The sequence below is a fragment of the Microchirus variegatus genome (genome assembly GCF_963457635.1).
Source record: "Microchirus variegatus genome assembly, chromosome: 4".
NCBI classification, from domain to species: Eukaryota; Metazoa; Chordata; class Actinopteri; order Pleuronectiformes; family Soleidae; genus Microchirus; species Microchirus variegatus.
This window is the reverse complement of record NC_139805.1, coordinates 4,240,257-4,266,909: the sequence shown is the minus strand read 5'-3', so window position 1 is coordinate 4,266,909 and position 26,653 is coordinate 4,240,257. Positions and strand designations below refer to the sequence as shown.

The 26,653-nt window shown below is 39.8% G+C and overlaps 1 protein-coding gene across 1 annotated transcript; it reads left to right on the top strand.

Moving 5' to 3' along the window:
• Positions 1 to 969: 969 nt before the first annotated feature.
• On the top strand, positions 970 to 26,215 carry pomgnt1 (protein O-linked mannose N-acetylglucosaminyltransferase 1 (beta 1,2-)). Its single transcript, XM_083888693.1, has 21 exons — positions 970 to 1,149; positions 2,033 to 2,135; positions 3,642 to 3,757; positions 4,895 to 4,960; positions 7,072 to 7,185; positions 7,314 to 7,431; positions 8,349 to 8,447; positions 10,760 to 10,887; positions 11,017 to 11,087; positions 12,273 to 12,348; positions 14,294 to 14,377; positions 15,133 to 15,174; positions 15,907 to 15,965; positions 17,563 to 17,635; positions 19,805 to 19,933; positions 20,079 to 20,204; positions 20,787 to 20,851; positions 20,936 to 20,980; positions 21,074 to 21,209; positions 22,927 to 23,036; positions 25,810 to 26,215. Exons 1-21 carry the CDS (start codon positions 1,030 to 1,032, stop codon positions 25,889 to 25,891), a joined length of 1,962 nt encoding a protein of 653 aa, XP_083744819.1. The 5' UTR covers positions 970 to 1,029; the 3' UTR covers positions 25,892 to 26,215.
• The last annotated feature ends 438 nt before the right edge of the window (positions 26,216 to 26,653 follow it).

Sequence of the window (26,653 nt, the reverse complement as noted above, 5' to 3'; positions counted from 1 at the left end):
CTACCAAAGTATTTGTGTATGAAAGAAAATTGGTAGATTTATCGCTTGTTGCTTTTTTTCCTGTGAAATCATTGCATATTTGCAGAGAAAGGGCACTAAATTCACGTTAACTCAAACAAACTTTCCCCTGGCTCGATGAATTCTGTTATTGTATCTCAAATATGTACAACAGGGCCACATGCTTGGTGTAGTGGTTAGCACCAGACAAATGGCCCTGGCATTTATGGCCATGGCGGCGGCCCACCATGATTATGTATACCATTATGTGGAGGCACATGACATATCAGAGGATATATGTGCATATTGTGTTATGTGTTATTTCAAAAATGAGAAAATAAAGCACAGTAGCATACATAAAAAATACTACTGTTTATTTTTAGAATCGATTAATCTGTCACTTATTTTACTCCATTAATTGAGTATTCTTTTGTAAATAAAATGTAGTGAAAATGTTGATCAGTATTTAACAAACCTGGAAATCACGATTTGGGAGGAAACCGGGGAACAGGACACGAACCACCAACCCTTTCTACTTTACAAACCCATTTTATAATACATCTTTGTACACACAGCTCTCTGTGCCCAGGACCTCCTCACCACTTGGTGGCGGCAGTGCACCAACACGTTGTTTGCAAACCGACCAATAAACAGCCAGGAGGGTGACGTCATTCGTGCGACAGGAGTGCAGTGCGTGTGTACTATGTAGCCGCGGCAGCTTCGAACCATTTAGGATGGATTATTTCGCTGCAAAAGAAGAGGTTTAAAAACGCGTGTGCGAGACTCGACGATGGTTATGTGAGTGAACGTGTTTGTGTGGACAGTGTTAAGACACAAAACGTGATTACAAAGCTGCTAGCTAAGTGGCTACATTAGCCAAACATGGTGACATGCTGCTGTTTCGTATTTGTGGTTTTTCAGGTGACCATGTGAAAAGACACTCGTCTGTATATAGGTGCTGTGTTGTGGAGCAGGAGGTGGGGGGAGGAGGGCTCTGCTGAGCTCTGTGTTGGGCGGTGGTCGGTGTCCGGAATGGAGACCTGGACCCCGAACCCCCGAGCCAAGCCCTTCGTCCCGCGTCAACAGAGGAGCCTGTACCTCACCTGGAAATATAAACTGACCAACAAGAGGACTATCCGTCGATTCTGCCAGGTCAGTGGAACCAACCCAATAGGCAAAGACTGGCTGCTGTGTTGTAAGTTGCTTTTTGCACACACACCGGTTAGCAACTGTGAATTTGACCTCTCCATTTAATCCATCACTGAGCCCAGCTTGTGTGTGTGTTCACTACTGGTGGGTGAACAAAATAAATAAATAAATAGGGGAGACTGGGGTAAGATGAGCCATTTTGCACAGTCAGGATCACTTCATCAAGTCAATCATAGTTTTATATCTGCATATATTTCAGAATGTTGTGCACCCCTTCAAACAGACGGAATGAGTGTAAACACAACTGTTTCGATAATATAGCATGTCTGCGGTAAAGTGTGGCAGCACTTTACCACCAGGCAAGGATCGGTGCAACATCTGCAATTCATTGTTTCTATTGTTATATATGTTCTGCATCGTTTGTTGTAACTGGTTTGTTAAGCAAAAGTTTTGTTTTTGGTTAAATTGACACTTGTGTTACATTTGTTATCATTGTGTCATTTTTTCTCTCGATTACCTCTTTTCTTTTCACAGATATATGCTGCTCCTCATGCTCTGTTGTCTTTGAGTGCCTTTTCTCTAAGAAATAAGAGGACGACTCCTTGCTCATGCATGAAAAAAATAATGTTGATCATTTCAAAAATACCTTTTCATTTTTTATATTTTAATTACCCTTTGATTTGAATCAGTTCAGCTTTTTTTGTTAGACACATACAATAATTTTTTCCCTTGATTCCCAGGTTTTCATGACTGTTGTGAAACCACTCAATGTAAGAGTCATCTGTCTTATGCTGGCTCTGAGTGCAGGGGGCATGGACAGTGCAGCTTGTGCTGCCTGAATCATTCCTGAACTAAAGCTAAATGCTGTCTTTTCTTTGTTTCACAGGCTGGTGCTGTGCTGTTTCTGCTGATAACTGTCATAGTCAACATTAAACTCATCTTCGACACAAGAAGGGTAGCTAACGAAGATGCGTCAGCTCAAGAATATGGTAAGGAATATGTCCAGTATTCATTTTGGTAACTTTGTAATTTGTTTGTTTGTGGTGGTGACTTGGGCCGATCAAATATTGATGTTGGGAGGAAGAGGGTTTATAAGGTACTCCAATCCAAATACTTTGTGGACAATTGTGTTCACACAAAGCAACAAAAAATTGTTTCAAAGCAACCACAAAAAAATTAAATACATTTACGGATACAAACTAATTAGTGATGATAATAAAAATCATTGCCCTTTGGTATTATATGTTAATTTTCAGAACCAGTTCCTCCGGTCTAACATAAACTCTTCTTTAAAAGTACCCCGTAGAGCTTGATTGGGTAACAAAATGGTATAAGAATATACAGGTGAACATGTATGCATGTCCACTATACTGGACACAAATTAATGGGCTGGGTCTCATTCACTGGTCGACATTCAAAAGTTCTCATTCCAGCTGAAAGCAGACTCCCAGCCTACTTCCACTCCCCCTTCTCCTGTATGTGTCTGTTTTTTTTTGTTGTACTGTAAAGCCACCCGTTCTTTGAATTACAAAGTATGATCAACAGATAGCGCTTCTCTCACACACAGTAGCACTCAGTCATTCTAATGATTTGAGAAGTGGAATTATAACAGGCCAATGTATTGGAGATACGCCGGCCACTTTGTTATCCGAACTCTGGGGGTTTATATGTGAGTGTTTCTTGTTTTTAATTATGGGTCTATTAGAAAATATGTCCGCAGTCGATCTGCATGGCCAGCATTTTGGGAATGAAAACATCTAACATAAACAATGGTTTAGCCCATAGTCAATGGCCCATAACTATAATTGCAATGCCTTGACTTTAGTGAGATAAGTACACCCAGTCCCAGCCATAACAAAATTAGATAAAAAAAAAACATTGGTACAAAGTTGACATAATAATTTATTTCTGTAAGGGTTAGGGTAACCAAGTGTTTCCAGATTTTCGGTTTCGGCCAACAATTTTAATTTCGGTGCAGACGACATTTAAGCACAGACGGATCGGAAATCTCTACAGTTGGATCGGAAATTTCTGATCCGTGAATTACATCTGTATCAGAACCCGAGTGCGCCATTCAGGAATATTTGTGTAAATATGGTCCATGCAAGTGGCAGAAGTAGTGCTGGGCGGTATGACCACGGTCTCTTTCAAAATTCTAACGGTTTCATGGTATATGACAGTATTTTTTTTACTCATGATTCTAATGAAGTTTGCCAGTGTGCGCTATCTGCGAACGTTGTGTGATCAAATACACCGGTTTGGCAGTATATTAAAAATTCATATTATTACGAAAATATAAACTGGTATTCGGTGAAACACGGCACAGTGAAGCTGAGGCAGATGACGAGCGCAACCAAGGTTTGGGAAGTTATTCTGAGAGCAACCCGGGTTCGGTAGAATGAGTTTTTTTGAACAGTTGTTTTCAGTTTCGGTTCAGAACCGTTACACCCCTATTTTCTGCATAGAATGTAATCCTGGATATCTGTCTCTTTCAGAGGACGCAGTACCCAACATGGAGACACCTCGCAGGCCAGCAAATGGACGAAAGGTGCTCGACATCGAGGTTTACTCCAGCCGCTCCAAGGTCTACGTGGCTGTGGACGGAACCACTGTAAGTTCGATAGATTTGACTTAATCATGTTTTTATAGCAATAATGGTGGTCCAAGTGTTGTTGGGTGAAGAAGTGACACATGGTTGGCATTTACTGGCTGTCATTATTTTTGTGCACACAATGTTTTTTTTTTTTTTAAGACAAAGTAAACAGTGGGCAGCCCACTGTGTTTTTGTAAAAAAAAATTTTTTTAAAAGTTGACAGGAAATTTTAAATAAATAATTGTATTCACTTAAGTTCAATCCCAATGAAGTAATCGGCCAGTGAATCTTAAAACAAACCATGCAATGCTGGTTACATTTAAAAGTAAATAGAGTGGAGAAAATGTTCTCTGGTGAAGTGAATGTCGGTTCCAGCAGTTAATAGGTGCTGTTCCACAGTGTTCTTACATCTTGTCGGAACCATTTTGCTGGTGGTGAATTTTTGGCCAATATGTTTCGGCCGCCAAATTTTTGGTAAATCCCTAAATATAACATCTTTATTGACGAGAACAATATAACCGTAATAATGACGTATTTGTGACCTGGGGTTTAATCGGCACCTGGACAAGGGGGCGCTCACCAAATACATGGGGGCGCAGCTTGTTTATTTAGCCTGGCAGAGGGACAGGTAAAGCCAGAATTTTTGATCCATATCAGATACCGTAATTTCCGGACTATTGAGCGCACCTGAATATAAGCCACACCAACTAAATTTAGGAAGAAAAACTAATGTTTACATACTGTATATAAGGCGCACTTGTCTATAAGCCGAAAGTGTCCAAGCTGTAACATGAGATATTTACACGGAAAGATGTTACACAGAAAGTAATCAAAAATTACGGTAAATAAATGCATTTTTCCAAAAAGTGCCTGTAACACGGGAGTAAAAAAATAACCAGTCTACCAGAAAAGCCATTGATCGCAATTTTCATCTTCCTCCTGCTAAAACCACTGACGTCGTCTTCTTCAGTGTCGGACTTGAACAATGATAATAAAAACTTTGTCAGACGCTTTTACTGCATTGAGGCGAATTTGTGGATTTCTTCACACAGCCCCATGCTGTCAGGATCCACTGGCAGCCTTGAGCAAAAGGTGCTCTTCGCATGCGGCCAGTTTTGGTGAATGATTTCTCTTTATTTGACTTGTCGTCTTCAGGTTCTGGAGGATGATATGCGGGAGCAAGGCCGTGGCATCCATGTAATAGTTCTTAATCAGGCAACGGTAAGCATCTTTTTTAAAAGGTTTTATTTGAGATTGTTTAGATAGTTGTAAATATGATAATAGCAGAATGATATATTGCTCAGAGTATTTGTCTAAATCAGCTGAAAGTGGCACATGTTAACAGCTGACTATTAGCACAAGCATATATGTTTAAATAAATACCTTTATATAATAATAATAGCTTTATTTGTGCAGCACCTTTAAAAACAGCAGTTGTGTTTTTACATACAGATCGAAATACACACATATACAGTATAAATAAAACAAATATTAGTTGAAATATGCATTTATATTTGTCTTGAAAGATGTGTTATGTGTTGTATTATATTTATTTTTTCTTAGTCTAACTTTTCCCTGTCTTTTGCGGTACTTCTAAAACTTTTGTCATCACTGTGAATAGCAAATGGCGTCAACCGTGGTATCAGTTAGGCTTGTCAAATTCAAGATATTCAAATTTTATAAATATCCAACACTGGACAACACTGGTTTTCTCTCTCTACTGGTCTGGATGAGCCACCTACAGTATTTCTATCTTCTGAAAACAAAACCAGGGTTCTCCCTGCCTGGGACCTGCATGGGTGATTTTGTCCATCACCTTGATTGAAAAAGCTATGTTTCCAACAAATTTGACACCATAGAGATATGAGCATTGTCGTGCCTCTATAGTGCGGCACCTCACACACGTCATATGTTGCAAGCATTTGCGTTGTATGAGCGTGTGCCGTGTGAGTTAAACTCCAGTGCGCCAAATGGATCATTACTACATCCAACAACCCCTCAACGTCAGCTGTTTTCACTGGTGGAACTGGGAAAACTGGCTAGAAAGATGGAGAGAAATTGTACAAAAGATCATCCCTCTGTGCATGTTTCTTTTATTGTTTATAATTGCCGTGAATTCCCACCCTGCCGAGGTCCTTGAATGCACCATAGACGTACCGCTCGGCTCAGCAGGTTATGACGACAGACAGTCTGATACAATATAAGTAATAGAAGAAATATATAAAATCAGTAGATTATTTACAGAATAGACTATATATAGAGAATAATATAAAATGGTGAATATGGTGTCTGGATAGAGATAAGAGCCAAGGAGAGATTTTTTATTTGCTTTAATCCCTGTAAAGGTAAGAGATTATTCTTAATTTAACCACATCTGTATTTACCACAACAACCACGTATAAATGAGTTAAATGTTGATGAATGTGTAAAAATTGAGTTATTTATTTATTTTTTGCTCCAACCTTTTCCAGATGAGACTGATGGTGGAGAACGAGTGTTACTAAGTTAGTGAAGATATTGAGCTATAGCCTGATAAGAATAGGTACAGGTGAGGTATAAGCCTGGTTAGGCGTTTTTACCAAGTCAAAAAACTGCGGAGAGTGACATGCAAGGGCAAACATTGCACAATCTGTTTCCAGGTTGATTTCCTGTTTTCCTTTCCAAAATAAATAATGTTATAATGGCATTTTCTATTTTTGATTCATCTTGGTGTAAAATTTAAAAGCTTTTCAGTGGTCAAATCATGATTTTTCACTCAACACACAACACTGTTAAGGTGGGCTCACACACTTTGCGTGTCACCAAAGTTCTGCAGCCTTTGCCACCTTGGTCTAAAAAAAAAAACCCTGAAAACAACTAAAATAAATGATTCAACCACAAATTCATTTAACCACGGAGGCGATGATAGCGCAGTGGTAGATTGAGTTGTCTTTCAACTTAAGGTTGTGAGTTCAATTTCTGACTACGGTAGTCTACATGTCGATATGTCCCAGGCCAAGGCACTGAACCCCACACTCCTGGTGGCAGCATGTGAACGGGTATAAAAGATGAGTGATAGAAAAATGAGTGAATGGGTGAATGGCAACACTATTGAGTGGTCATCAAGAAAATTGCAATATATATATAAATATGTTGCAAAAGAAATTGATAAAAGTAATTTGGCAGGTCACATGTCAGGGTTATGAGTTAAAAAGTATCTAAACCTTTTGCTTCAGTTCAGACTGAAGTCATAACAACCCTTTCTTACTTGGATGGGCTCACATCTGAATTCTCAATTATACAGTTGCTGCTCTCCAATAATCAGTATAACCTGTATGTTGTATTTGTCTCAGGGGCATGTCATGGCCAAGAGGATATTTGACACTTACTCTCCTCACGAAGACGAGGCCATGATCCTCTTCCTCAACATGGTGACTCGGGGCCGAGTTCTCATCTTCACCATAAAGGTCAGTTCGTGCTGATGAATGACCCTGTCGTCGGTACACACACACACACACACACACACACACACACACGCACACATGCACGCGTGTATGATAAGATAAGGATTGAGAGGAAACTTTTCATTGTGCAGGATGAGGGCACGTTCCACTTGAAGGATGCCGCAAAGAACCTGCTGAAGAGTCTCGGCAGCCAGGCATCCATCAACCTCAGCTGGAGAGACATGTGGACACTTGTGGTGAAAAAAGGAGGTAGAGGCTTCAGTCTTCACTTTCAAGTAGTTGCGGGTATCGTGTCATTTTCTGTCTGAATCGTTTGACCTCTCCAGCTTGTCTCTCCACCCCTAGTCACATCATTTGGAATTGTCTTTAACAGCAACATCTTTGCTAAAAGAGAATATTGTTCTCCTTAAAGCGGAACTAGACCGGAAGTTCCTTTTAACGCTGTTTTTTTGGTGTGTATCTGCGTCATTACCTTGTTTATGAAGCCTGACAGTTCGAAACAAACAGTTCAGCCATTGCTGAGAACGTTGTGTTTTATTGTAATCTCGGGGCTCAACGAGATCACTGAAAATCCCGTAATAGTTACGTAAGCAGCGGTTCTCCTGAACAACCGATCGTCCTGCTCCGGGCACTAGTCCGGGCACATCCGGTTACGTACATTGAACCGCAGAAGAAGAATAACGTCCGTTGTGGAGGTGTTTCACGAGCAACAGTGTCTTCTGACTCTGGGTCTGACTCCGGTTTAAAGTCATAAAGGGACTGCGTCGGGGAGTCGTGAAGAAGCTATTTTTAAACACTGTTAAAACAATGTTTTGATAATGAGGAGCAGTGCATCCGCCGTTCCAGAGGGGGGCGCTGCACTTCTGAGAACGGATGTGCTGGATAGTACTGGCCAATCACAAGACTCTGTCTTCTGGGGGTGAAAGTTCACTCTGAAATCTCGCAGCAGAAAATCACTGTCAGAAAAGAGGATTTCTATCGGCTATTTTACAGCAACTAGGAGGTTTTTGACCATAAAAACAAGTTAATATATGTAAGTAGACCTCCATAACTAACATTTATGTGCAACAGGACCACTCTATGTGACCTTTAACTGACCTGTTAAACTTGAGTTGATCCATCTTGACCCACAGGCTCTGACTACGTGACTCTCTCTCTCTCTCTAGGTCAGGTTTATGGAGAAAAGCATTCCAAGTCTCCAGCTCTGTCCACCTGGGGAGACCCAGTGCTGTTAAAGACTGAGGTGCAGCTCACCGCCTCAGAAGGTAATGGATCGATTCTTGTGTTTCCGTAATCCTGTTGTGACCAAAAGCTGTGGTGTGTTTAGTTACAAATGGAATTTAAACACACGTCTAGACAGGCAGACTCTAATACCATATCTCTCTAGTTTAGCGAAAAATATATCATGGTTAATGGTGTCAAATGCTTTTTTCAGATCTATAAAGATTCCTATTGAATGCAGTTTTTGGTCAATTGCATCAGTGATGCTTCTGAATCCCTATTGGCTATTGTATAACAGATTGTGTTTGTTGATGAAGCTGTCTAGCCTGTTGTTAAATAATTTCTCTAGAATTCTTGACAGTTGTGGTAGTATTGAGACTGGTCTGTAATTAGTAAATTCATGTGCATCACCTTTTTTGAACAGTGGCACAACTTTCATTTTGGTTGGAAACATCCCAGTTTGAAATGACAGGTTGCAGATATATGCTAAAGGTGAAACAATTCCATCCAATACTCTCTTAATTATCTTCATATCGAGGTCATTTACATCAGTGGATGTTTTTGCTACGCATTTGTTGACCAGGTGTCTAATCTCTATGTCCTTCACTGGTGTGAGAAACATTGTGCTGGGGTTTCTGCCTCTGTCTTTATCAAAGTGTTCTGCTATGATTTCCATGTTGCTTTCTTTCTTGTAATTATCATTAAAATAGGAAGGGTAACTATGTTTCGCATTTGTATTCTTAATCACGTTGTTTAGAATATCCCATAGTTTTTTGGTACAGTTTCTGTTTTCTGCTAGTATTTTTACTGTAATATTCCTTCTTGTGTTCTTTTAGGATGCTATTTAGTTTGTTTTTATATTGTTTGTATCTCCTTTCTGATTGTTCAGTCCTCTGTTTTATGTACTTTTTGTACAGGGTGTTTTTCTTCTTGCAGGCATTTATCAGTGTTTTTGTCAGCCATGGTTTCCTCTCCTTATTCTGATTCATGTGTTTTTTTTTCTCTGTTATACAACATTGTAAATATTTGCAAAAAAGGATCATATGCACCGTTTACATCTTTTTCATTGTAGACATTGCTCCAGTTTTGCCTCAGTAGTTGACCTGACCCTTCTGTATGAATTTTTCTTTTGTGTCTGTCTCACAGTGTGTTTCCAGTCATAGATGGTGGCAAAAATTGGCAGATGGTCACTTATGTCATTTATCAGTAGTCCCCTTGTCATGTCGTTCCCTATAGTATTAGTGAAAATATTATCAATTAAGGTAGCACATTTGACAGAAGCCGGGCTTTGGCTGTCAAATGTGCACATTTTTTTAACCACTTGGTGGTCATTTCCTATGTTTGAAATAGGGATGCACCGATTGCTATTTTTGGGGTCGATTCCGATTACCGATTTTTCAAGAAGTATGACCTGCCGATACCGATTTTAGCCGATACCCATTTCAATTTTTTAAACCACTTTTCAGGATACTGAAATATATATATTTTTGCATCTTTTCTCCTTAATAGAACATTTTAACATAGAAATACAATCAGTTCACATCCAATATCCAACTAAAAATACAAAACGAATCACTATAAACAGATTACCACTATAAAATTGAACTAAATAATGCTGTGGAATATTCACACACATCTTAAAAGTGCAGTGTTATGGAACCATGTTGTTCACATCCAATATCCAACTAAAAATACAAAAACGAATCACTACCTGTTTGTGTAGTTTATTTAAGTTTAAACATATTTCACAACATATTATCTACACACAAATAAATAAATGACCTCACTCTCTCTCTCTCTCTCTCTCTCTCTCGCTCGCTCGCTCTCTCGCTCCCGCCCCGTGCCAACAATGCCTCGCGCTCTTTGCGCACACAGGTTTAAATGACAAACAGACAAATGCTGATCAAAAGTTTTGTGCAAGTGATTTAAGATCCTGACTCTTGTCTTAAATATGCCAGGCTTCGTTCAGTGATTGAAACAAATATATAAACATGAATGAAACGTTTACATGCAGAGCGCGCGCTCACTCGCAAAGCAGACGGCAGCGGCGCGGCCGCGCGGATATTGTGTAATCAAATACACCGGTATGGCCGTATATTAAAAATTCATATCATAACGGAAAAAAAACGTATTCAGTGTGAACCGGTATAACGCCCAGCCCTACACTCTACTACATGTGCGTGTAGCCGCATGCACGTGTGTTGCTGATGCTGCGCGATGCGGGTGCATTTGATCGGCTTATTAAAATCGGAATATTCTGACTGATCACGTGAAAATCGGCCGATTCCGATTACTGGCCGATTAATCGGTGCATACCTAGTTTGAAACAAACTGAATGTGATCTTTTGTCCTGCAGAGGCAGAGTGTCACTGGGCAGACACTGAGCTGAACAGGAGGAGGAAGCTCTTCTGCAGCAAAGTGGAAGGATACGGCAGCATATGCAGCTGCAAGGACCCAGCACCTATAGAGTTCAACCCTGACCCAGTAAGAAGCACACCCACAGATTTAAGAATCTGGACTTTATACAGACATGATTTCAAAATCCTAAATTGTGGCATGTTAGGGTTAAGCTGTATGTACATTTTAATACTTTATATTCTTTTTTCCCTTCAGCTCCCCATCAATAACGTCTTCAGTGTCCCAGTGGCTGTTATTGCAGGGAACAGACCCAACTATCTCTACAGGTGAGATTCAAACATTCTTATTGTTCCCTCATTCTCTCTCTCTCATAAGGACAAGTGCTTAGAAGATTCTGACATCTTGATGTCTGCAGTGGCTTCGCTAAGGCACGGTTTAGGTTGCATCTTTGCTTTAAAAAAAAAAAAAAAGTACGAAGTCATCGCTGCACGGCTGCGTGACTTCTGTTTTACACACGACTCCCCCACACGAGTGACTTAGTGCCTTGTAAAGCAGTTGTTTTCAGTGTAACTGAATGATTAGAATCAGTTAATTAAACATATTTGTTCAGTGCTTCCTCCACGAGTACAGACTCTGTCCGACACAGTCACTGGACTGAAATACAGCAGCAGGGTTTGTGATGCCGGTCGCGGTCAGCAGTGCTGTCACTAATACACCAGACTCCTTTGTTAAATAATGAGATTTTAGACATTAACCTGCATTTTCTGCAACATTCAAGTACAATACAATTTGCGTATAGTGCAAAAAGTTTACAGTTACAGTATCACCAACATTTGGGTATAACGATCACAATTGGCTCTTACAAAGTTAGAATCAGAATCAGAATACTTTATTAATCCCCGTGGGGAAATTGTTTTTGTTCCAGATGCTCTGTGCAAAGTAAGAAGAAGAAATACAGCATGCGGAAACAAGAGCTAGATATACAGATGTAAATAAAATAAATAAAATATGTAAATAAAATAAAATAAAATAAAATAAGATAAAATAAAATTAGAGGTAACAATATAAACAACATTAAGGTGCGATGGCCACAAAAGGCTATTTTTTGCAGAAATATAAGTAACATTTCCAATAATATTCAGGTACAACTGCTACAGTTGGCTCTTAGTGCAAAATATTCTGGTACATAGGCTGCCTACAATTACAGCTATACTAGTAGTTGCCAAAAAGGGACGCAAAGTGTCACAAAGTGCCAGAAATAGGCAAAGCTACGGTTTTATTGGCTTTTTAAATATTCATTATTTATGGGTTAATGGGCCGTGGGCCAGTCCAAATTGCTTGAAGGGCTGGTTCTGGCCCCCGCTCCTTAAGTTGAATAGCCATGATTTAGGAGAAAATGACCTCAATTTATAAGCAATGGAGGAGCAACAATTAGCTGCTGTTGTTAAAGCAGGATGAAGAAAGATGATGTTTCGAAATGGGTGTAATAATCAGCTGTCATCTGTTTTCAGAATGCTGAGGTCACTTCTTTCAGCTCATGGTGTCAACCCACAGATGATCACTGTCTTTATTGATGGATATTATGAGGTACCATTTTCATTTCCTGTCAGATTTTTACCATGTCAACCAACATGGGGTTTGAGTGTTATTACTTCAGAACAGGTTATAATAATTCCAGAATAATTTGTTTTCATTAGATCATTTGGATATGAGGGACAAACCACTACAGCACACAAAATGTGTGGGTTTGCTATTGGCTCTAAAAATAGTCAACAACCTCAAAATGTATTTCTGTCTTTTTTTATGAATTATGAGCTGGGATTTTTTACTGCTGTCCGAGTCAGAACGATCTGAACAATCGACTTCAGACCGCCTCTGAATCTCTGCTGAAATCTCTCCATCTCTCTGTCGGAGTGGTACGTTTCTTTTTGCCATTGTGGAAAAACTGACGGCGCAGTGTGCTGAATGGCTTTGAAGTCAGCCGCGTAGCGTAGTTAGTTATTTTTTTATATTTTTTAAATTCTGTTCTAAGTTTTACAGTGATCCTCTAATGACAGGATGTTTGTAATATGTGTTATGTTGCACAGGTAGAAGGCTGCCGAATGACAAATCTGGGTCAATAACAACTCCAAGGTTCCTTAAAGTAGAACTGGAGGCCATGGTAATGCAATCCAGGGAGACTAGTTGTTGAGAACTTTAGGATCCAGGACTATAACTTTAGTTTTGTCGGCATTAAGAAGTAGTGTTAAGTAAAGTAACTTCTTTTTGCCGGCAAATATGATTGGCTGTGGTGGGCCACAGATTTTGAAATTGAAAAATCCACCAAGATTTTAGAGAAAACTTTTGTATCTTTTCAATCAAATCCACTAATGGTTGCCCATGTCAAAATGTTTATGAGTGCCGCCTAGAGATCAAAGGTCACTAAAAGTATTCTGCTTCCTCATAATGGCCTCATGAGTTCATGAACTATGATTGGTGTTGATATGTGAAAGTGTTGCTCAGCAGAAAGTGTCAAACTGACATCATAGGGAGCATACAACTTGGCTTAACCCTCTTATGACCATCATGATAATCAGACTGCCTGGATTTATTTAGATTTTATGGCTGTACAATTGTCAAAAATATATAAATTAGTGATTTCTGCCCCTTTTTCCAAGATAAATTCACTTTCTATATCTGGCATTTATTCAACCATTTGGGAATTACAATACTGAGAAGCTGACATCACAAATGTGTGGCGCGCTGGTGACTCTCGTCTGTGATTGGGCAGTCTTTCCACGGAAGTCCTGAAACCTCCACACGAGGGCCATGGGGTGTGCTGTGCCAATCTCAGCTGACATAGGGCGAAAGGCAGGGTACACCCTGGACAGATCCCCAGTCCATAGTCTAGGAGTTATGGTAATTAGAAGTATGCATGCCAAATCCCATTGGCCACAACAGGATGGTACCAGATGGAACATGGATGCATGTCCAAGTTTGACCCTTTGGTGGTGCTACAGAATTTGATGTACACAGTCCTAAATTGGTGTGAGTGATCATGGAAATGTCCTAAAACAGTGTGCCACATTTCACAACTTTTTACCAATCAGTCCCATGGGCTGCCATCAACTTCAATGGCAGGGGAATAATAACAACAATAGGAAAAGGCTTCACTGCTATGGTTCCCCCAAACACTGTATTTTGAGATCGTGTAATACACATCATAACACCTTTTTCAGTAGATTATATTATATAGGTTATTGTCGGTCTCTCTCTCAGTTCAGAGAAACAACCTGTATGCAGCTTTATATCCCGATATATATGTTGTATATCGGGATGTAGCCTAAATAATATAATTAATCACAAATATTATTTATGAGCCATATTGCTCGGCCTTACAGAAACATTGATATTGTGATATACCGTATATCGATATCGAATGATAAAAGTATATTGTAATGAGGTTTTTTCCAATATTACCCAACCCTAGTTATACTGTCAAACCACTCCACACACCATACATGTTGTCTGTAATCATATGTCTTTCATCTAGGAGCCTATGGATGTTGTAGAGCTGTTTGGACTGAAAGGAGTTCAACACACACCCATCAGCATCAAGAATGCCCGAGTGTCTCAGGTGAATAAGAGTTAGTAAACTCATTTAATGACCAATTCAGATCACTCTGAGCTTTTGTGCATGGCCCTGAGCTATCACATGGATCTATAAGCTTGCAATAGAAAGTCAGAAAGAATGATTTTAGCAACTTCTTAGAAGCTTCACCAAATTAAATCTACATCTGCTCAATGCAATAAAAAAGAAAGTATGTTTTAATCTTATGGGGACACAGGAGCTGCTGGTCTACTGCTGCTTTGTTTGCCAAGGTTGTGTCATTTGGGTGAATAGAATAAATATTCCATGATGGAGGCAGCAGTGGATCAACAACTCCGGAAGTGGCTCAGGAAGTGGGATGTTAAAAAGTGACAATCTTTCTGACTACAAAGACTTTTGACTTGAAATGGAATGTACCAATGCAGACCATTTCCTCAACTGATTGTTTTTACTCTAATCAGTGCTCATACATTTATTTTTTTACAGCCACTGTGTCTCTCATCAACACACATCCTCTGTGCAGTCAGACTACTTAAAAACATAATTTGTTTTCTACCGAACAGTGACACACATGACACATTTGAATTAAAGGATGATGTCAGCTGAGATCTGATCATTTGGCATCCAGGAAGCATTTTAAGTGTGATCAGTCCTAATTAGCACGATCTGGCCACGATTGGATCTCAGAGGACGGATGTTAACACCAGGTCTGAGTTGGGCGTAAGTGTGGACATACCCTGAGGCCTCCAACATCGTTTCACTCTCTCTGTTCTCTTTTGCAGCACTATAAAGCGAGTCTGACTGCAACTTTCAACCTTCACCCAGTGAGTACTTTGCTCTGCTTATTCTTAAGTCGCAGCAAATAACTGATATCATTTGTTGCATGTGTTGATCGATAATTCCACAATAACCTCTCAGCATCTTGTAAATCAAATAATCTGAGAGAGGAGGACACTTCTGTGCATCCTCTGGCCTCCAGTTACAGCCTCAACTAAGTCCGTAGTGTCAAAGGAGGATATGACAATCACAGGAGCAGTTCAGAGAGAGAAGAGTCTCCTGCAGCTCGTCTGCATACAGTTCTGTTCCTGTGCTCAATGGACTGACAGAAAGTTGTTGTTTGGCCTCCATGTTTTTAATGTTTGAGTTTTAATGATAAATGACAGCTACCACAGATTGTTCTACATGACTACAAGGGAGCCGTGAGGTGAGGTATATTCGGCTGCAACATGTAACCTTCCCAATAAATGTTGCAAAAATCTTACACACTGTACCTTTTTAAAGGGATTTTCTCAAAACGGAGCGATTGGGTCGTATACGAGTGTGTTTGTCCATACTCGCCTGATGAGAAGAGCTTAGGACACAGACCTGTGATCCCAAAACAACCTGCTAACGAACCTCAATGAACTGTTTTTCCTGCGATCTCGTCCACTGTAGCTTCAAAAAGGGGCCCAGTGTCTCTTTAACTTCATACTTCACCTCGACCTCATATTTAAGAACATCAGATATTAACTTCACTGTATAATGCTTTGTTTTATTATTATTTGTATTTATATCAGGACACCAATTATGCCATTGTCCTGGAAGAAGACCTGGACATCTCTATTGACTTCTTCAGGTATATTTTTCTCCAGTATGCATTATTACTCATGTTTTATAACTTGATCGGCAGGGCATTTTATGGTTCTAAGCTAAGATATTAAATGTGTACATTCAAGCTTTACTGTTTACTGATACACGATAGCAGCTCGAAGGTCTTTTATGTTTTTTTTGACTCTTGTTATATACAATAAGATGCATCATTGAACTTGTAGAGCCACTCAGCTGCCAGAGTCACCACTAGATGGCAATATATGCTCATTGTTTGAAGCTGTTGGAAATCCCATTGTTCTTTTGTTTAACAGCCATATGTCGTCTGTTAAATTTCGCTCCCTCCTGGACTGAGCGGCTGTGTGAAGCTCTCTGAGCATCAGCTTACTCACGTTTAATCCGTTTTTGAAAATCAGCCCCCAAATCTGTTATTAGGAGAGCAGAAATGAACAAAGCATGGCCTCCTAGACACGGATAGGACTTGTTTTTATTCAGTGTTTACTGTTCTGAGATAAGCTTTTTCCATGAAGTCACAGATACAATTTTCCAAACATTCAAGGGTAAAAGTATTGAAATAGTTTGAGGCCACTGAAAAACATGTTCTGGTTTCTTTTATCTTCTTTTAACGATCCCTTTACTATTAAACTATTTACTATTAGATGACAGCTACAAGTTAGTAATAATGAAATAAATAATTGAAAATTGAGCTAACAAATGACCTGGAAAAAAATATATATTTATAGGGCTCCATCCCTCCTACAGCCGTGGCTGAAGCAGTTTTAATGTAATATCTGTAAGTAATGCCTCTTGCAAATCCTTTCAAATTTTGGCACAAATGTTCCCTTGAACACCTAAAACTTTTTCTCCGTTTACACGCAAACACGAAAACGAGTTTTTAGAAAGAATCGTTTTCAGAGGCGAAATCGCCGTTTTTGTGTAAACGAAAGGCACGCAGGGGAAACGCTCCGTTTTAAAATACCCGTGCTAGTGTAAACGTAGCCTAAGAGTTCTGTGGTCACAGTTCAAGGTCACTGTAACTGTGACCTCATTAAACATTTATTTTGCCTTATTGACATGATATCACAGGAACACGACGAGGGAATTTGACACAAATGTCCACCTGAACTCAACTTAAATTATGTTATGGTTGAAGGTCAAGTCAAAGTGACTCCACAATACACATTTTTGGCCTCTGGACAGTCATCCAACCACTGGGAATTCTTTGAAATTAATTAAATTGAGTTCTCAGTATTGTCAGCTTCCTAAATGTGAATATTTTCTCTGCTCCATATAACGAAAGAAAAAAACGAAATAATAATTGTTGGTTTTGGATGAAACAAAACGTTGAAGAAGATCAACATTTTGAGGTTTGGGAAACACAGATTGCCATTTTTCAACATTCTCTGACATTTTATGGACCAAACAACTATTGGATTAATTGAGAGTAATCCCCTTTCAGGTGGTTTAAATGTACATATATACGTTTGTGTTGTAGTCTTAAAAGAGTTATATAATAAACACCTGATTTCTTCAGCATTGATGTCCTTTGTCAGCTTTTTGTTAAACAGTGCTTTAAAGTAGTTTGGTAATGATACTGTTATGAACGCTATTGTTTTCCCCTGCAGTTTTCTGAGTCAGACCATCCACCTGTTGGACGAGGATGACAGTCTGTACTGTATCTCAGCCTGGAATGACCAGGTGAGTGTCCACTGCTTACCCAGCTCATTGTTTGTATGATGATTTTCCTGACCTGTCCACTTTTACTTATACAGCATAGTCTTGTGTGTGTGAAGTATCATTAAATCCCACTTTCTACCTCACCAGACATGACTTTGATAGAAGATAAAGTCATCTATTAGAATACAGCTTGAGTAAAAGTCACTTTTTATTCTAAAGTCGATCGTATTTTAAACACGGGGTGTAAATTTCACGTTCGGTCTGTAATGACCTGTTTGAACACGTCTGCGTTCTACATCTCATAACCCATGTCAACAGGGAAATAAGAAAATAAGTTTAAAGTTGGGTTGCCTTGACTGTAGGTCATATGTTTTGTTAACATAGAAATGATATTACTTTTAATTCTTAAATTTTTTACATTCAGTGATTTCCTGGGAAGTGTTTCTTCCACCCTACTCTATTGAATAGTGTTATGAATACTCTTAAGCCAGCAAAAATGAAGTAACAAGTATTAACATTATCTATAAAGTAATAAACTGACATATGGTGATGGTGTTTCATGCGTTGGATGACACTGATGTCTTGGTTTAGCAATAGAGAAGGGTTGATAGCATTGTAACTGGTCACTAGTACCGTGATATGAAAATTCCATACGACGGTAATGGTGACCAAAATGATCAACATTCTGATCACATTAATAACAGTGATGTGTCCACCATGTATGCATTATACAGACATAAAGACGCAACTATCATAATGGTAATAGACGGCAGTGAATAATGTCAAAGGAAACCTTAGAACCACACATAGGCCAGAGTGGCCAATAACAGATAAACAGTCAAATGTTAGTTGATCAGCAAGTACAAAAGGAGTAAAGAACAAAAAAAACAAACACAGTGAATTCCCGAATAGCAAAGCTAAAATAAGTGTCCACAGACATAGTACCACCAGTACCACGCCCACACCGTCTTTCAAAAACAGGGGCGCAAGCCTTCCTCGCAATAAACTTGGGAGGGAGCACATTATGCTGTGTTCCAATTACATCAGACGTCAGAAATGGGACTGACATGAGTTCACTGTTTAAGCCACTATTGACAATATGGTTGATAACAACACGATACTTGGTGTTTTTGCACGCACAGAGTAGCAGCATGTCTAAAGTTACAAATGAAATGTACTTGTAAGACTGATTTACTGTGAAACAAATATGACAGAAGTGCTATTAACAGTAAAAGTCGCAGTGTTTTCATGGTGGCGGCCATTTTAGAATCCCATGTCGGGGTTGGTGATGCCTTTATTGTCATTATACAAGTTGTACAACGAGATTTACTTGACTTCACCTTGAAAGTGCATACAGCTAAAAACAAAGAACAATAACAACAACAACAACCAGAGTTTGGGTCAAAAAGGACATAAAAAAAAGTGACCCTAGTTAACGTGAGGTGGGTTTTCAGTTGCAGCGTACTACATTAAAAGGATAAACAGCCATCAAATTCTTATTGCACAGTATGAAATAGCAGGTCTATAGCAGGGTTTAAATATAAATAGTGCATTTCTATGGGACGTGACCCATAGCAGGGTATAAAAAATAATAAATAAGACTATTTCCACAGTATGAAATGTAATTTTTTTTTACAGTATATGAAATATAGAAATATAAATATCACAGTGTGAGATGTGATTTTAGCAGCATATAGAATATAAATATCACAGAATGAAATGTAATTTTGCAGTATATAAAAATTGAAATATAAATATTTACACAGTATGAAAGTGATTTTAGCAGGGTACCATTAAAAATATAGATATTGCACAGTTTGGAATGTAATTCTGAGTTCAGGGGACAGTCCTGTTTAAAGAGTGCCCCACAACCTCCTCCCACTACAAATTAAACATTCTATTTTATCTGTGTAAGTATAAATGACTGAGATCCAGTCAGGAAGCAAATTAGGGTAAGCACTCCATCATTACCCTGTCCTTACTTGAACACAACCCTTGTTCAAAAATAAAAACAGATTCAGCTGTTTCCTCCATATCTGTTTTCAGGGCTTGTAAAACACGGTAGTGTGGACAGCTACCCAGTGTTGTTATATTTTTCCTTCCTCAACACGGACACGCTGTCATTTTCAGTGACGACTATGAGGAAACCGTATATATGTCATTGACAGCTGCTGCTGTTGTTTCATACAGGGCTATGAACACACAGCTGAAGACCCGGCCCTTCTCTACAGAGTAGAGAGTATGCCTGGCCTTGGCTGGGTGCTGAAGAAGAGCCTCTACAAGGATGAATTGGAGCCAAAATGGCCGACACCTGAGAAGGTGTGTGGGTTATCCTTTTTCTTTCCTTTCCTTTCCTTTCCTTTCCTTTCCTTTGCCTTATACACTGCTGAGAAATGGAATCATTGATGAAATGTGAATGAGTGTGTTGGGAAAATTATGGAAACTCTATATTTGTGTCTTGCAGCTCTGGGACTGGGATATGTGGATGCGAATGCCAGAGCAGAGGAAGGGAAGAGAGTGCATCATACCTGATGTGTCCCGCTCATACCACTTTGGTATAATCGGCCTCAACATGAACGGATACTTCCATGTAAGAGCTGAAGCTCAAATTAGAGTTGATTTGTATTGCATGTTTAGGCAACATTAAAATATATAAAAAGTAATTATTATTATTAAAAAAAAAAAAAAAATTACAAAATAATAGTTATTATAATAACTGACTTTTTATGCTGCACCATTTGTGTGATACGTGCCACAGGATCATTGCAGGACCATGAGCTGAAAGAAGTGAACACGGATGATCTGTGTGATTGGTTCTAAATCAATCATTACATCACTTTTCATTCATATTAGAATATTTATAAAACGACCATCACCATCATTTTGATGTCTGAGATCATATTTATGGACCAAGGAACTGATCAATTAATTTAGAAAACAACCAACTAATCAACTATGAAAGTAATTGTAAGGCTAATAAATATCAGCAGCCAAGTCACACAGTACAGTAATTATAATATTATATAATGTGGATGATATATTAGATATGTCTTTATCTCATTTTATTTATTTTATCTTAAATTTTAAGGTGCCACTTGAATTAATTTCCAATTTTGTGATCATTCCTTTATCTCGTCCTATCGCTCACCCTCCTGTCTTTTCTGTCACGTAGGAGGTTTATTTCAAGAAACACAAGTTCAACACAGTTCCTAACGTACATCTGAAGAACGTCGACAGGTGTGTAAACACAGCTCTCGGAGGCAGTTTGTTGTTCACGTCATCATTGTGTCTGAACCCTGATCTGACTCTTGTTCCTCACAGCTTGAAGAACGAAGCTTATGAAGTGGAAATCCAAAATCTGTTGAAGTGAGAGAGATTTTAATGGCTCTGAGAATGAAGATGATTTCTTACGATTGTGAAAAATGTGGTAAAGTGTGCATATGGTTGGTGTAATTCCAGAGAAGCAGAGGTACTAGATCACACTAAGAACCCATGTGAAGACTCTTTCCTGCCGGACTCTGAAGGGAAGATCTATGTCATGTTCATTCAAATGGAGTCAGAGATGGACACATCCACGTGGACCGAGCTTGCCAAGGTAGACACACGGTCGTGAGGTCTTTCACTTTACAACTTTGACAGTCGGTGTTTCATAAACCACCTGCTAAACTGTTTGAGGTGCAACTATCTAATGTTCTGCCTCAGAAAATGAGTGCAACAAAGTTGAAGCAAATTCTTCACTAATTCACACTAAAGCCCAATTTATACTCCTGCGTAAAGTGCTCTGCGTAGGCTACGCAGAGTCCTCTGCGTCGACGCAGAACCTGTCGAAGAGCCTCTGCGTCGTCTCCGGCTGCACAGAATATTTTTTAAGTGTCCGTCACTCCGTCAAGGGACAACGGAGACGGCAAGAGCTGCGATTGGTCCTCAGGACAGGCCGAGCGAAGCTGCTCTGTGCCGGCTCACAGTGAGCACCGAGCGTCCACAGGGCGGAGCTGAACACCGCCGATTCGTCGCTGCCGAACTATAAATACGTCATATCTTAACACACACAGCACATGTTTAGACTCTAAATGGCCAATTTCTCGCCTCAAATTATCTTAAAACCGCGTTCCGGGACACAGAAAAGTGACAAACGGCCACTGTTTCAACAACAACAGTCTTTCTCCCTCAGACGCCATTGCTCACTGTAGCCAAAAGCACAACAACCTTGCGCAGCGACCCCTACTGATCGGGCGGGAAATTGCAGCGCCTATCCGTCACCACGACGCAGAAGTATAAAGGCTCGAGTGGTCTACGTGGTGACGCAGACGGATAACGCATTACGCAGTCGGAGAAGTATAATGTGGCCTTAAGGTCCAATCTGAAGCAAACTTCCTAGGATTGATAGTAGCCTCCACCAAGATGTCAGTGTGCAAATCTTCCATTTTAATCAGAACACGCCCTAGTGACAACAGGACGCGTACACATTTTCAGATAAAAGGAAATTGGTCTTGATGGCCAGTGGAAGCCCGAATGCTCATGAAAATTGACAAACTTGTAAACGGTAGCTCAAATTCACGTCTGATGTGAATCACAGGACTAAAAATGGGTGCATAGTGCCCCCTTGAAAATAAGTGGCCCCTGCATATTAGATGTTGGTGGTATAATAATAATAATATAATCTGGTATATAGATCCAGTGTACTGTGTATGCAGTGGTTGTTTGGTTTCACCAACGTAGAGGTCTGGTCACTCTTCACTACATTTCACTACATTTCACTGTATATATTGTGTCAGTCATTAGGATGAACATGTTTCTGCCTTAAAGTGTGGCTGGGTTTGAAATGTACCAGGGTGTGGTGTTTGTTGATGATCCTCCTGACTTGCTCAGAGACTCCAGCTGTCTTCTTCTTCTATTGGAGGTTTTGATGAAGGTGCCGTTTGGGTAACCACAGGTTTTAAGTGCTCCCGTAATGTGTTTCCCTTCCTTGTCGTGGGCATGTTAGTCTTCAACTTAACGCAAGAAGGTGATTATGACCTGGATGACTGAGAATCTTCACAGATGATTATTAATCTTGTAAGATGGGGGAGTTTCTGACATTTTGGTTAATAACTGATAAAAAATAGTAAAAAAAAAAAGTAATTTTTCCTTAGTGGTACCTGACTGTTATTTGGTCAAAATCTCAATCCTGATCTGTAATGACTGTCTTGGTTTCAGTTGAGGTTTGATGAACTGGTTGTCTTTTCCCCTCTTGTAAAAGGTGGTTTCCTAAGTCTTTTCTGTGTCAAAGAGAAAAATATGTGAATTAAGAACACCATTGCCTGTCTGTTCAGTGCCTGCACGTTTGGGATCTGGATGTACGAGGTTACCACAGAGGCCTGTGGCGGCACTTCAGAAAGAGGAACCATGTCCTGGTGGTAGCTGTGCCAATATCTCCATACTCGTGAGTTAAAGCTTAAATCTTACTTTGCACAGCAGCTGGAGTTGTGTTGTGGACTCTCACCTTTACATGGCACTGATGGAATTACGTTGGTACTGGAAAATACCAATAAATGTTTCATCAAACAGAGTTTGGTATATCTACACACCAGATAAAATCGGGGCAATGAAGAGAAAAGCACTTATGAAGGTTCTAAGTTGCATTGATTTAGTGTATATTTATTGCTGGAACTTCCTTAGAATAACAACAATTATTTGGCCTTATCCACACAGAAACAGAACTTTCCCAATTTTTCATTTTAAGATTTCATTCACACAAAACCGCTGTGGTACATATGTACTGTAACGCTGTTAAAAAGATATCCTAAAAATGTGTTGAGCATGCATACTTTTTTTAATCTATAAAGCTTTATTCATTCAAGTATAGACCAAGCCAGGGTGACTAAGAAAGTAAAAGTTATCCTAACCACATAATCTCTAAACACAGCAAGAGGAAGATGACGACGACAAAGATGAAGACAGTGAGTGCAAGAGCAGGGGAGATGTGAGATTATGACATTTTTCCCAAAGTGGCTCAACTATCTGATGACAGTCTATTCTGTAATTGACTAGAAACATTTGTAAAGACTAAAGACTAATGTTCTCTAGCCTTCTTTGTTCTGGTTAACTTTAGCTGCAGCGTTCTGAATGAGTTGCAGCTGTTTAAAGATGTTCAAAGGCCTCCTCCACAGCTTCCACCCAGCTCCCAGAGAACGGTCAGTTTAATAATAAAAAAACGCTGATCTCAGGTGGAAATATCAGTCACTGTTCCGAGGTTGTGTACATCTCCCAGTCCCTGGCTTGATGCAATGGGCTTGACTAAGGCAGCAAGAGGATTGCCACTTGTTTCTCTCCTTCTCATACAAATTTAGAGGTGTTTGTTACCCTCTTGGCTTCAAGCTCTTCAGTACCTGGTTATGCTTCCAGGTGTATCTGCCTTGTGTCAGGCAGGTTTTGCATGCTACCACCAGGATGTGCTTGAAAGACGCTTGGACTAAATTCAATGGACAGGTTGGATCTTCTCCCCAGCCAGAGATGATTTGAATTGGCAGGAAAAGACAAGATGTCATATGTGGCTCTGATGATAAAGCTCAGCATATTAGACTCCATGATAACAACTTGGTCCGTGTGATTTTCTTACTTTCCACTGCATCCCATCTTATGCACCATCCCTGCTGGCCTTGGGATATGGCTATGGTGCACCCTCTCCACAAACAAGTCGCTGTTCTGTTAAAGTGGCCTTTTGATTGGTAGGTCTCATTTTTCCAAGGCCAAATCCTCCTCTGCCCACTATGTCGCTGAGCTGCAGAGCAGATTTTGCATGTGTGTCACTGCAGCTGCTGTTGGCCACCTCGATGAAGAACTTCAATGTCAACACGCTGACCTCCGACCACCGACTTTGATGTTCGGATTATAAATTCTATCGCCGTGGTGACAGCCAGTGGTGAAATGATACAGCTCGCCATTATGCCTTTCTCAAGAAGGTGCCATCCAGTGGTATTGTCATGTGTTGTTATGCAGAACTGGAGGTCCTTTTAAAGGGACAATATGTAGTATTTATGGGTTTATATAACCCAAAATCCACTTTTGTATACATATTATGTGCTCCTGCATTGTCTAGTCGCTGTATAATATTCTTTGTTAATAGCTAAAAGGACAGAAGATGTGTCACCACATAAAGAAAGGGGCAGCATATTAAGTCAAGTTAAGTATTTATTAACTGACCAAGGATCAAGATCTTTCACAACCTTGACCAGATACATACAACAAACATATGACAAGATAGTGCAGTCAAATTATTCATTAAAGGGACAATATGTAGTATTTATGGGTTTATATAACCCAAAATCCACTTTTGTATACATATTATGTGCTCCTGCATTGTCTAGTCGCTGTATAATATTCTTTGTTTCATTTTCGTAGTGTTTCAAAAAGTCATTTAAAATAACATGGTCGCGGGCCGCGGTTCCATAGCCACTGTTAGCAGCGAGACGCCATGTTTCTACCGGAGCCTGTAAGGACAAACGCGAGAGAACAAATCAAGCGTCTCTTTACTTGTAGCGGAAGTCCCGCCTCCTCTCTCTCCGCTTCGTCTGCTACGGCCGCGGTAGCTCGCCCTCTCCCTCGCCTCACAAACCTCATCTGCTGACACGGAGAAAGACGACGAGGACGACATTTGACCAGCTGAGGATACCGTAGCGCTCAGGGAAGGGAGGGGGTGAGCAGAGGAGCAGGTCTTTGTTGTAAATTTCAGCCTCTCCTCTAGATGTCACTATAAACTACTTACTTCACCTTTAAAGTATGCTTTGACCAACTTTGAAATACTATCTGGGACATGGAAGATGCTGGAGGCTGCCCACAGAACTGTGTTAACCACCTCACACGACGTAGGGGGTCTTGTGTCCATCTGATCCATCGGTATATTATATATTCAGTCTGTCTCGTGTTGTCTTACATCAGTCGATCTCCGTGGATTTAAACATTTGCAGTGAACTTTGACATGTTGAATCCAGCACTGGAATGGTTCATTTTTGCTGCATCTTAGGCTGCCAACATGGCAGTTCATAGCTCTTAATCGCAAAATATTTGATAGTCACTATCCCCAGCAACAAACTCAACAAGTATGTCACCATAGCGCAGTGGTAGAGCAAGTCACGTTTTTTTATAAATACAAACCAAATGTACCTTTTCCTGTCTTTCCTCACCGTCTCTGTTCTCCTGTCTGTCCTCATGACCAGTATGAAGAAACCAGCCAGCGTCACTCCTATTCACTTGGAGGCTCCGCCCAAAGAAGAGGGAGCACCGGTGGACCAGATGTAAACCTGAAGTTGAGCACTGAGACACACACACACTCACTCACACACTCACACACACACACACACACTCTCACGCACACCAGGCCTAAAGACCACTAATACTCCAGCCTGGGAGCCACCGCTACACTACTGACTTTTGTTTAATACTTCATGTGTAATGAATTCAGAAGAAACCGATGCTGGATGAGTTTTGTTGAAAACGTTTTTAAACTTTTTAAACCAAAAACTTTATGACTGTTTTTGTGTGGTACCATGGCAACTGTGGGCTGAGGCTCACTCTGTTTAATGGTAGTTTAAACTGTCACTTTAGAAACGGTACAAAACCATACAAATGACACTCACTCACTACTGTCCATCTTGAACAAATGTTTTAACTTATCTCTATTTATTTTACGTCAATCAATCTCTTCTCTCTCTTTTTTTTTTTTTTTTAAGTTTTTCAAAAGGATCAGAGGTTCATCATATTTCAGCATGAGCTATTGCGTGTGAGTGTTTATTTACAACCCTGTGGGTTTTTGCTATTATCGAGTGCTTGGTTTGGTTTTTTTCTCGGATCAGACTTCATCAGGGAAACTCCTTTGGAGGCTCAGAGACCGAAGCGTCACAACAACAACGTATGTTAAAAATGATGCAGTAGAAATAAGAAGTTCTTCATTTGATTATGTGCATAGATGCGGTTAATTGCCATCTATTCTGAGTATCGATGAATCAGTTTGAGTGTTTCTTTAATAGTCGAAATAGGCGCTTGGATATTTCAGTATATATT